Consider the following 12,314-nt stretch of genomic DNA (forward strand, 5'->3'; position numbering starts at 1 on the left):
GGAATGAGATTATGTACAATTTCTATAAAGTTAGCTTAAGCTATTTTAACAGCATCATGATGCCCTTTGACAAACTGATTTTTCTGACGAGCCCTCTCTCAGTGCCGTCTTAATGCATGGACCCACCTGGGCATGGCCCGGGGCCTCAAGAGGGGCCTTAGAAAAATGAGAAGTTATAAAATTTTTTGAGAATTTACCAGGTAGAGCCTCAGAAAAATCACTTGGCCTGTAGGCCCATAATGCTCTGAAGATGGCCCTGCTCTCTCTACTAGTTAAAAATTCCTGCCTACCAATTTGCATACTAACTCTCGCAAATTGTAAACAGATCTACTTGTCATGAGGTTTTCAGGTTGTGTCCGGGTAAGACCAACTCATTAATGAAGCAAATCATTATCATTCCCAACCAATATGATAAATTTATCATACATTTTGTCTTCATTTGTTTCATTTGTCATTTTTTGTATTGATTTAGTATTTAAGAATAAGCCAAGTTCTACAGAATAAGGACCTGAACATAAAAATGTTAATATTGTTTGAGTCATTAGCGATTGGCTGCATGGTTTCAGGGGTTTTATCTTATAGTCAATTGTTATTACCAGTGTGAGACAGATTCTTCACCTCTCTGGCTTATAAGTTGCAACAGTAAAATAATCCTGAAAACTCGCTGCTGTGTTCCCAGACAGATGAAATGCATCAAAAATTGTTGCCTATCAGTCCAGTGATTAGGGAGCCAACCTCTGATTGTACAAGTCTGGGTTCGAATCCCAATCTTTGATGTCTACTAACAAATTTCCTGGATGGATCTTTTGGGAGTACGTGAGGATCACGTTTAAAAAAAAATCACAGGTTTCTCTGCGAATCATTCAGTCCAGTATGCTCATAGTTTGAAATTTTGCATAAAAACATTGCCTTTTTTTTTCACAGCCTAGAGCCATCCTTTTGTGGTTTGATCTATAACTCCTAGAATATAGGTATGAAGACGCTTTAGTTTGATCTGCCGTAAAAGTAAAAGAAATGCCAACAGATTGCAACTTGAAAATGCATCTGAAAGAACAGGTACCTAATGATTATGGTTTACCAAAAATAATCTTATATCAGCCATGCCAAGATTCAGTGGTTGCGTTTGAAGCCACTTCGTAAAATCCTAACAAGCAGTTGATGGGAGAAAATATGTTTAAATGTTTTTAAAATATTTTGAAAAAAAGTTTAAAAATGTAAGGTCCGTCCTTTTGGGAAATGTGAGAGAAAAATTCCAAATCTTTCAAAGATGCCCCAAAAATAAACAAAAATGATCCAAGAGATATTATCAATGATTTGCAAGTTGAAAATCTCTCCTCTTTTTCTTTTTTTCTCTATATCCGTGCTTAAAAATATTCAAATCATAATTCTGCCTTAGATTCATTTCACTTCTGAAGTATAAAATTTAATTTAATGTTGTTTTGCTTCCTTTATATACGGGGGCCTTCAAACGTTTTAATCCAGCCCTGGGTGTACTCCTGCAGAACTAGTATGTGAAGAAACTTTACAATTACCTGGTTAGTTTTTCTAATTCTAATCCAATTCGGTAAACCAAACACTAATTCTAATCCAACTGATGCTTCAGAGTTTCTACAAAAGCTGAGAACTCGTGTCCAAGCTTTCCCACCGAAGTCCAATCAAACAGCATAAAGGACATCCTACATTTGTTCACCATGATTAGAAAACTTTCCACATTTTCTTGAGAAGCAATAGGGTGACGCATCCTCTGGAACAACCATTTGAAGGGCTATACAGAGTGGTCAACAAAAGCGAAAGTGCTCGAGTTGAACATATGAGGAAAAACGGTGTCAGTATCCATTGATTAGCCCAGCGCGACCCAACCCGCATGGGTAAAAGGCTTATATCCCGGGAGGGACAGAGCCTGGGTCGTGTCTGGTTTGTCGGAGTATCCATTGATTGGCTGAAACCGGCATTTCTCATCAATCCTAGAGTGGAGTCAGTGCCTATATCTGCAAATGCACCAACTACAGACTGACGGACTTATCTCTCATTCTGCTGCAAAACTCATCAGAACCACTTGTGCTGGATGTACTGCCCATTTCCTGGATCTTTTTCAGTGTTCGTGATCACTGATGCCTTTCCACAGCAAGTGATCATGATTACTGAGGAGGGAGTGGCCTCTGATGCAATCAACCCCCTGCATTATGCAATCTGGAGACGAGCATTGGAAAACAGCAAAGCAGAGTCAATAGACACCACAGAGTGAAGTTCTATATTTCTATGTCTGCTGCCTTCTTAATAATCAAGTTAATTATGTGTTGTTTTAAATAATAAATGTTTGTTATAAAATCAGTGACTCTGAAGATTCTTATAAGTGGGGTACTAATAACTGTACTAATACTCGTATGAAAATCAATTAATGCAGTACAGCACATTGTATTTTACCCAGAATAAAAGTAGCTATGCTTATACAAGTTTAAATGTACAGTACTGTCCACCATTGCTATCAAATTTGACTTTTGCCATCCTTGTGAGTCATTTGTGTGTCTAATGAGCTTTTTCTTGTGCATTTCGTGCTTGTTAGCTAAATGTTTGCTTGAAAGTTTTAAAAAATGTTTTTCTGACTTGTTATTTTGATTACAGGCAAAAGAAGATGAGTGTGTGTGTGTGTGTTCTCGGTTGGTTGGTTAATATTTATTGTAATTTGTATTTTAATCAGGTTGATATCAAAATCAATGATGGTATATAATATCAATACGCAAAAAAAACAGATAGCAATATTGTTTTGCTTATTCATATTATGCCACCATTAATTTTGATATCAACTTCATACTTGATTAAAACACAAATTACAATAAAGATTAACTACAATGTATTTATACTATGCTACATATTTCAACTGACTATGGCGCTGGTATTGGTGTGTTTCGACAACGTTAATCAATTTTGCAACTACAACCTATTGGTACATTTTACCTTACATATATACAGGGTGTTGCCTTGAAGTGGTGACAAACTCAGACAGGTGATATTAGGCATCAAGAAGAACAAAAATCGCCATAGAACATGGTATTGCAAGCCATGTATAGTCAGTAAAAATCCTAAAAATAGACGTCATGAGAACAGGGAAAGAGACAGAGCTAAGGCTTGGCCTCTAAGGTCCCCGGACCTCAATCCCTTGGACTTCATCTTTTGGGGACATCTTAAATCACTCATGTATCAGACGCCTGTGGTGACAATGGCGAATCTCATGGCATGGATCATTGTCGCTATAGCAGACATCGCCAGCACACCCAGTATCTTTGAGCGCATCTGACAATCATTACTCCATCGCTGTCAGCTGTGCAATGACCTTTGTGGCCGCAACTTTGAATAACTGCTGTAATCATTTATCTTCGTCTACTTTCTGACATTGAACAGTGCTGCACAGGCTGTACTGCAATCATGCAATCATGTAAATGGTTTTTGTATTTATTATTGGCCTTTTTGTCCTACTCAACATCATACCCTTCATAAGTATTTTTGCGATTTTCACCAACTAAATGTGGCTTGCAATGCCATGTTCTATGTCAGTTTTTGTTCATCTTGATGCCTAATATCACTTCTCTGAGTTTGTTGCCACTTCAAGGCAACACCCTGTATATTTATTTATATTGGGTTGGGTATCATTGTACTAGTTTAATAAATAACATTCTGTGTATTCTGAGTTCATTCTGAGCATAAGTAAATATTTTAAAATAAATATCTGAGTTTGAGAAGTACAAGAAAACAGGTTATAATGAAGTAAGTATTTTTTATATGATACAAACAAAAGTTTAGTTTTACTCTTGATAGGTGAATAAAGCTTTTATATGTTTAGCACAACAATTTTTCGAATGTTTTATACTGTGGCCTTCATTCTGAGAAATACCATACTCACATACAATTATTATGTCACAACTAATTTTTTATTACCTCTCATATTTTTTCTGTGCAGATGGAATCAAACCTGAATTTGTGAGAACGTTATTCAATAAGAGTGTGAGTTTGAATAAACCTGTGACATTTGAATGTGAAGCTATAGGAAAACCAGCTCCCACAGCTCGATGGTATAAATCTTATCTTAAATTTTTTTACAATGTTCTCTTTAAAGAACATTGAAGTAAATTGATTATAATACTCAGTTCAGAGAGTCTTCATGAAACAGTCATTTCTTTCCATCAAAAGATTTATTGTGTAGATTATTCGTTATTGAAAAATAATTTTTAATGTGTGGTAAGTTATGATAGGTAATTATGCCCTGGTGAGCATGTAAATTTCTAGATATTTGTCACAGCCCTGCTGTGAACCAGTTTGTAATGCCACAATGCTTTTCCCATGTTGTTTTATTTCCCCTAATAATTAAAATAAATTTATGATAAGTACCTCAGATAACCGGGCTCTTACTGTATATTTAAGTTGGATATACATGATAAATCATGTAATCATATATACATGATAAATCATGTAATCATATATGCATGATAAATCATGTATATATTTCTGAATTATGCATGCAAAAAACATCACATAGTTTGTATGAGTTGATGTATATTGCGAATTGAGCTTTTTTATTGATCTTCAAGTTTTCTCAGATACCTCACACTCTTTACTGATTAATATGGGATGAGGTTTTTCTTAATGGGATAAGCTGCATTTTCTACAATTAAGCACATAATTTAAGTATATTTCAAGATATCTTTTTTATCCCATTGTCCTTTTCCCCTGTAAAAAATCCGCTCATAGTTAGAAAAACTGATGGCACTATACATAACAAGCATGATGAAAAATGAAAACTTCACATCAGGGTCACTACATGTACATGCAGGGCCGCAACTAGGGAGGAGCAGGTGGGTCTGGTGTCCCGGGTGCTGAACCAGAAGAAGCGCTGAATTCACCCTTTAACTGCTTCCTGTACATGCAAGGGGTGCCAAAATTCTGACTTGCCCCGAGTGATGAAGTATCTAGTTGTGGCCCCGCATACATGCACATTTAAACATGTACAAATTCGTTAGAAGTTCCGCAGAGGAAAGCATGTGGACGAGGTGCATGTATGGCTTAGTAGTAGTAATAAAATTATCATTTTTTAGCTATTGATTAATTATACACAAAAATTAAATATTCACATAGCATGAAATTTTATTGTCTTTTTTTGCACAGTTATACGCATACGCAGAATTTTCTCAATTGGGGGGGGGGGGGAGTTCAAATGTTTTCCCTTCTGAAGGGGGAATACGTTTTTCCTGCAAAATAACACTATAATCTTGGCTTGATGGCCCCCTCCGTTTGTGTATGGAAATGTTTACAGTTATCAAATAACATGTAACCCTTTTTTTAAATTTTTCTTATTTCAATCATTCCCAATTCAGACTGAGCAAAGGATAAAAAGAAAGAATACATAAAAAATCTTACTTTTTGTATAGTTTGAATCCCAACTTGCCTATGTAGTACTAAGATAGCTTTGTTCCTTTTTTTTTTTTGTTTTTGAGATTCAAGAAATTGAGATTCAGAACGTATTCACTTTCACTTATACAAGATGAAAAAAAGAAGAAAAAAAAATACATATATGCACAACATATATATATATGCAAATATAGACTGACGTATTTATCGATACAATGCATATGAATTGCATATGAGGTTATGTTAATCAAATACTTACACATCACTGCTCTGATAAGAATAATAATTCATACCCACTAACACAGAATAAGCATTCAAAAATTTCTGCAGATTTCATTTTAGAATCAATAAGTCCCCAAGTTTCATCTTCATCATATTCACTCTTGTACCACTTAGCTCCTCCTCAAAGGCATTGGCTGTGCTTTCCAGACAATTCCAGGTCTTGATAATATGAATATGAAATACGATAATATGAAAAACTGGCTGTATGAAGAGATATTGATTTTTAGGGGAAAAAATTCATTTCTGCTCTCATGGGGAGTCAAATGTTGGTCTTTCTTGCATGCTGGATGAGTGCTCTACCCCTAAGCTATGAAAGAAGTTAGAACATTCCCTCCTTGGAGTATATATATATGCTGAATGGCTTCATGTGATAGACAGCAACAACATTCCACTAATAGTTCACAAATGATGGTGACGTATATGTAGAAAGAAAGATATCCTCTCTACTTATTACTACAATATATATATGTATAGAAAACTGGCTGTATGAAGAGAGATATTGATGTTTAGAAAAGGAAAGTTCATCTCTGCATATGCTAGAACTCAAACCCCCGATCTCTCGCATAGAGCTATTTAGCATATATATTTGCTCCAATGAGGGAATATTCTATCTGCTTTCATAGCTTAGAGATAGAGCACTCGTCCGGCATATGAGAGACTGGGGTTTGAGTCCTGGTGCGGGCAAAGATGAATTTTCCTTTCCTGAACATAAATATTTCTTCATAAAGTCAGTTTTCCGTGTATATTATATTAAAGAGTAGAGTCTTTCTCTACAATTTTGACAGTGTGAATTTGTGACCATTAAAGACAATTGGCTAACCTTGTTAAAAAGTATGGTCATTACCAGAATATCTCCTTGAAGACAGACACCTTCTCGTCCCTTCCCTTTTTCTCTTCACAAATGTTTGCCCATAAAAAAAGATGCCCATAAAAGATATGGATGTTGAATATACAGGGTGATTCAGAAAAGGTGGGAAAAACTTTGAGAGGTGGTAGTATGCAAAAAAAAAAAATTCTGCCTCTGTGGTACTTTTGTTTGCGGCTCCATAAATGAAATGCATGTCTGCTTTTTCAGTATTACTGAAGTGCGTCATTATCCAGTACATTACAACTGTTAGAACAGTTGCACACTGGAATAACTTCACAGGGCTGGCATCTGCACCTTTTATTCACTGTGATGCAGATTTGCATACAAATTTTTCTTCTTTCCCAGGTTACATTTACATGCATGGTGTTCTTTTTCTCCTGATAAATTTCAACAGGAATGCTGTTTTAACGTTTGCAGAGCGGCCATTTTGAAACGTGCCAATGCATTTGCATTTCATGTTAGACCATGATGACCATTAGACCTTTGATCATTTCGATCATTTTTGTCTCACCACGGTCATTTTCTGCACACAAGGGCTAATTGGACCGGGACCTACAATTTATTGCCGATTCCGAACGTCAGGCCTGTTTTTTTTATACTCATCGAGAGGATGGTGCGCTAACCCCTCGATGAGGGACTCCCTGCGGTAGCAATTTTTTGCTGCTGTCAAGTCGCCATTTTTTGTTGTACCCCTGTGTCAGGAAAGTTTTCTGACAAGGACGAACCGGGTATCGAACTCGCGACACCTCTAAACATCCATTGGTTTAGACCTTTGATGACAATTGTTTTTATTAGTGTGTTTTTATTGTGTGTACTATCACCTCTTAAAGTTTTTTCCATCTTTTCTGAACCACCCTGTATATCTAAACTATATCAAAAGTACAGCAACCCAATAAGAGCAATAAAGTACCAATAGTTATGAAAAAATATGAATGCACTGCCCATAAAAATTATGGTTGTCTCATCTAAGTATGTGGATAGCTTCTTGATTTATCCTGATTTATTATATCTCAATTTATTATATGTTTATTGTATTTATTTATAAACGTGTCAATTGTGTTAGAATTCATGATCCTGGAGGTAAAATATTTCATTTATTCACAACCTTATTAAAGAGAAGCTCAGTGTGACTCCACAACCTGAACTCTTTCCACTGACCTACTACACCCACTTACACCAACGGGTCTTTGAAAATTAACCCTAACCCCTTTCCTTCAAAAGTTCGAAGTTGGTTTTTTTTAAAACAAGGAACCATTCTTTTATTATTCATTTTTTCCGCAAAGCAGTTTGAAAAAAAAGTTAATATATTTGAAGCGATTAAGATTGAAATGCCAATATGGGGTCACCACTCTTAAAAGTAAAAAAAGAAACCCCCTGCAACCACACTTTGATCCACCATATGTTCATACTTCATACAAATGTGTGTTCACTTTTGGATATTTCATCTTGTCGTAATCTTTGTTGACCATTGCCTAGAAAACAGGGTCAGTTGAGCTGTCTAATTTCAAAACCAGATATAGCCTATCACTTTTGACAAATTTTCAAGAGAAAAAAGAACTAATTAATTGCCTTATTTATGGAAGAATATTTTTACATTATTTTTTTACAAATTAGAATTAGATAAATCATTGGCATACACAAGGGGGGGTTTTGAGATTCTACGCCCCCCCCCACTTGAGCCAAAATTATAGTGTTATTATTTTGTATAGGAAAAAGTAAAAACCCCCCTCAGAAGGAAAAAAAATCTGAAAACCTCCCCTCTAGAAAATTCTGCTTACACATATGAGAGATAAATACAGATCTTGACCAAATTTTAGCTCTGTATAAATATTACTTGGAGAGAGAAAAAATTTCCCTTTTGAATCTATCTGGTTTTACAACCAAACTATGGGATCTATCTGGTTTTGCAATCAAGCTATGAGATCTATTCATGCCTATGCGCATCTTGATCTGGTTTTGAAATCAAGCTATGGGATCTATTCATGCCTATGCGCATCTTGATCTATCTGGTTTTGCAACAAGCTATGGGATCTATTCATGCCTATGAGCATCTTGATCTATCTGGTTTTGCAATCAAGCTATAAGATCTATTCATGCCTATGCGCATCTTTATCTATTTGCTTTTGAAACTGATTTCTTTACTTATCTGGTTTTACAACCAACTGCTACTTTCACACCCCTATGGAACCTTGATTTTATGTTTTTCATACATAGGACCACCAGAAAAACGTAGGAGACAGAAAGACATAAAATTGAGGTTTGGAAAAGAAAACTTGACATGGCATAAAAGCCAGATTTACAGTATATAGATAACAAATGCAATTCAAAGGATGAATCTTAAACTCTTCCAATGCAAGGGGAGATATCTTGCCCTAGAGATGGAAGAAATAAAGCTCCCTTTCCCTAAGTATAAACTTGTATCAAGCCCATGGGCTCAAGCTCCTGCAATGTGTGCCACTCTCTATCTCTATAATACCTATATAAATATTGGTATTTCCAGTAATTTTGTGCCCATGTCTCTCTCTCTGTTCTTTCCTTCATGAAGGCACATTGAATGTGACCACCATTGAATCACCCCTTTCTTTACATCAGCAATTATTTTTTTCCTTCACTACAGTTTGACAAGTTAAAAAAATATAGTGTCACAAGCTGATGGAGAAAGGAAGTAAAATCTGCTCCAGCCATCTTTTTTCCCCTTTATTTCCCAAAATGCTAACAAAGATATGAGTTTCAGAGATTCATTGCTGGCACTTCAACTAAATATTGCTCAAATTTGTTGCCAAAACCCTGTTCATAAAAGGGGTAAATTTAAATAATCCCAAAACTCTGAATAGGGAAATATTTAAATTTTGTTTAATTAAAGAAAATGAACATTTACATCAATATGGCTGTGTTGCTGTGTGTGCCCCTATTCATGTGAGCTAAAAACATTTGTTAATGGAGGTAGAAATAGCATGAAAAAAATCATCCTTAGTCAAGGAATAAGCAAAGGTGTTTGTTAGCCAAGGTATCATTGTACATTCATGTCCATAAATTAAGGATAATTCAGAATCACACGGAAATCAAAATCTGAAGTAAAAATTTCACCTTTAGAATTATCACACACATCTGCAAGAATGATATGCAAATTTCAGGAAACCACCGATGTTGCCGATAGTACGTCACAATGACGAGAGTGTAAGAGGGGGGTATATAAGGAATGGTGGCAAAGAAGTAAAATTGTTCACAAGAGTTCTGTAAGGCGCTCAGTGCCATAAGCGAATAGTTATGACTAGAGCCCGGATTATATGCACTAAAAAAGTGGCAAAATATGCTCTAAAAATATGCAAATATGCACTTAAAAATGTAAAAATATGCACTTAAAAATGCAAAAATATGCACTTATAAATGCAAAAATAAGCACTTATAAATGCAAAAATAAGCACTTATAAATGCAAAAATAAGCACTTATAAATGCAAAAATAAGCACTTATAAATGCAAAAATAAGCACTTATAAATGCAAAAATAAGCACTTGAAATACAAAATGTGCACTGAAAATTCCAAAATATGCATTAAACACCCCAGAATATGCATTAGAAATCTTGAAAAAGTCAAAAATTCCGAAATATGTATAAAAAAAGGGAAAATATGCATTAAAAAATACACCATGCAAAAAAAGTGAATGTGTTTTTAAAATACAGGTTTTCTATTAGTGCATATGTATTTCATTTTTACCAAAAAATATCCCCTCATATATATATATATAGAAATACAAATACAAATACAACGCCACAACAGGCAAATTGCCCAACGAGGTGGCTGACATCATGGATCCCCGAACCCTTTTTTACCCTACCTACGAGCCCTACCTACTACTGCTACACTACACATGCACCCCGCCCACGACCCCCCGCGGAACCCCCAACGAATCGGCACATGCGGGAATGTGCGTGTACGTGTAGTGAAACCTGACGTGAAGTTTTTTTTTTTTGTTTCTCTGTAATGCTTGTTATGTGTAGTGCTGCCATCTGCCACCAGTTTTTCAAACTATGAGTGAAGTGTTATGATTGAATGATTTATCGTTGTAGGACTGTTGTATCAGCACATGCAAATAACTTCTACATATTTTTTATTCAGGCATTTTTTTAGTTTTCAGTTTGTTGTAGCTGCTCAATAACGAAAATAGCAGTAATAAAAGAATTTCAACACTATTTCTAAAAACAAAATGAACATTTTGACACATCTCTAGAAATAGCCTTACAATAAAACAGTTAGTAATCGTAAAATACTTTATAAATATGTATTAATTCACTAAATTTCACATACCGGGAAAAAAAATCGATGTTATGAAAATATTATGAACAATATTTATTTGGAAAATTATAAAAAAAAAAAGTGAGTTTAAGTAAACCTTCAAAAATATGCACTTATACTGGAAATTCTTTGATTTTATGCATTTATATGCATTAATACTAAAAAAGGCCAAAATATGCAAATGCATATGCACATATGCATTTGCATATAATCCGGGCTCTAGTTATGACACAGAGGACGCATGTGGATGATTTTTTACGTGGTAGAATTATCGGCTGCCTGGAATGTGAGCGTACTCAGATGGAAGTATCCGAGGAACTTGGAATTGCCCAAAGTGTCATCTCTAGGCTTTGGCAACGATTCCAAGATAACGGAAATGTCAGTAGACGTTACAGTACAGGTCGCCCCCGAGTTACAACGCCGAATGAAGACCGGTATTTGGCAGTAACTGCCAAAAGAAGCAGACGGAGCACAACATCCGACCTGTCTCATCAGCTATCTGCAGCCACGGGTACCACAGTTTCAAGGCAAACCGTGTACAGACGTTTGGGAGATATTGGTCTATATGCTCGCAGGCCTGTCAGATGTGTTCCGCTCACGGCAACTCTCTGTCGGCAGCGATTAGCCTGGAGTAGAGAACATGCAATGTGGACATCGTCACAGTGGGCTTGTGTGATGTTTTCCGACGAGTCCAGGTTTAGCTTGCAGTCTGATTCAGTCGGACTTTCATATGAAGAATGCCAGGTACCCGTTACCACCAAGACAACATCATTGAACGACACCGTTACGGTGGTGCAGCATTGCTCGTTTGGGGTGGAATTATACTGGGTTCCAGAACAGATCTGGATGTTCAAACCGGAACCATGAAAGCCCAAGTTTTATCAGGACATCATTCTGGAACAACATGTACATTTGTTTAGGGGTGCCATGGGTGCAGAATTTGTGTTTATGGATGACAACGCCCATCCTCACCGAGCAAACATCGTAAACGAATGCCTTGAATCCGAGGATATAACCCGTATGGAATGGCCAGCATTCTCACCTGACTTGAATCCGATAGAGCATGTGTGGGACATGCTTGGCCGACGAGTTGCAGCTCGTCAACCACCTCCTACATGTGTACCGGAGCTTCAGAGAGCATTGCTTGCTGAGTGGAGTGATATTCCCCAAGATCGATAATTTGATACTCAGCATACCTAGGCGTTGTACGGACTGTATTTCATCGCATGGGAGACATACAATGTATTAACCATCATACCAACCATGTAATAGTAAGTTTTTGTAAAGGAGATATTTTTTACAATTGCTCCAGGGAGCAAAAATCGTAGTTTTTATGAATGGTATCATACATACACCATCGTTTTTGTTCTTTATCTTTTGTTTAATAAATGGCTGGCATTATCCTTAATTTATGGACATGAGTGTATATCAAACTTGACTAAAGTAAAACTTATAAGTTTTTTATAAAA

General features: G+C 36.1%; 1 protein-coding gene across 4 annotated transcripts in view; it reads left to right on the plus strand.

Annotated features, from left to right (window-relative positions):
- Positions 1-12,314, plus strand: part of LOC149065606 (twitchin-like) — an 834,903-nt gene that overhangs the window by 675,008 nt on the left and 147,581 nt on the right. For all 4 annotated transcript variants that reach the window (XM_089253452.1, XM_089253454.1, XM_089253453.1 and 1 more), the window contains one exon: positions 3,956-4,067. In XM_089253452.1, the coding sequence (XP_089109578.1) occupies positions 3,956-4,067 (112 nt within the window). The remainder of the gene's footprint in view (positions 1-3,955; positions 4,068-12,314) is intronic.

Source organism: Pholcus phalangioides, unplaced genomic scaffold (assembly GCF_987345545.1).
Source record: "Pholcus phalangioides strain wild (caught in Gottingen) unplaced genomic scaffold, Ppha-v1.0 ptg000039l_1, whole genome shotgun sequence".
NCBI lineage: Eukaryota > Metazoa > Arthropoda > Arachnida > Araneae > Pholcidae > Pholcus > Pholcus phalangioides.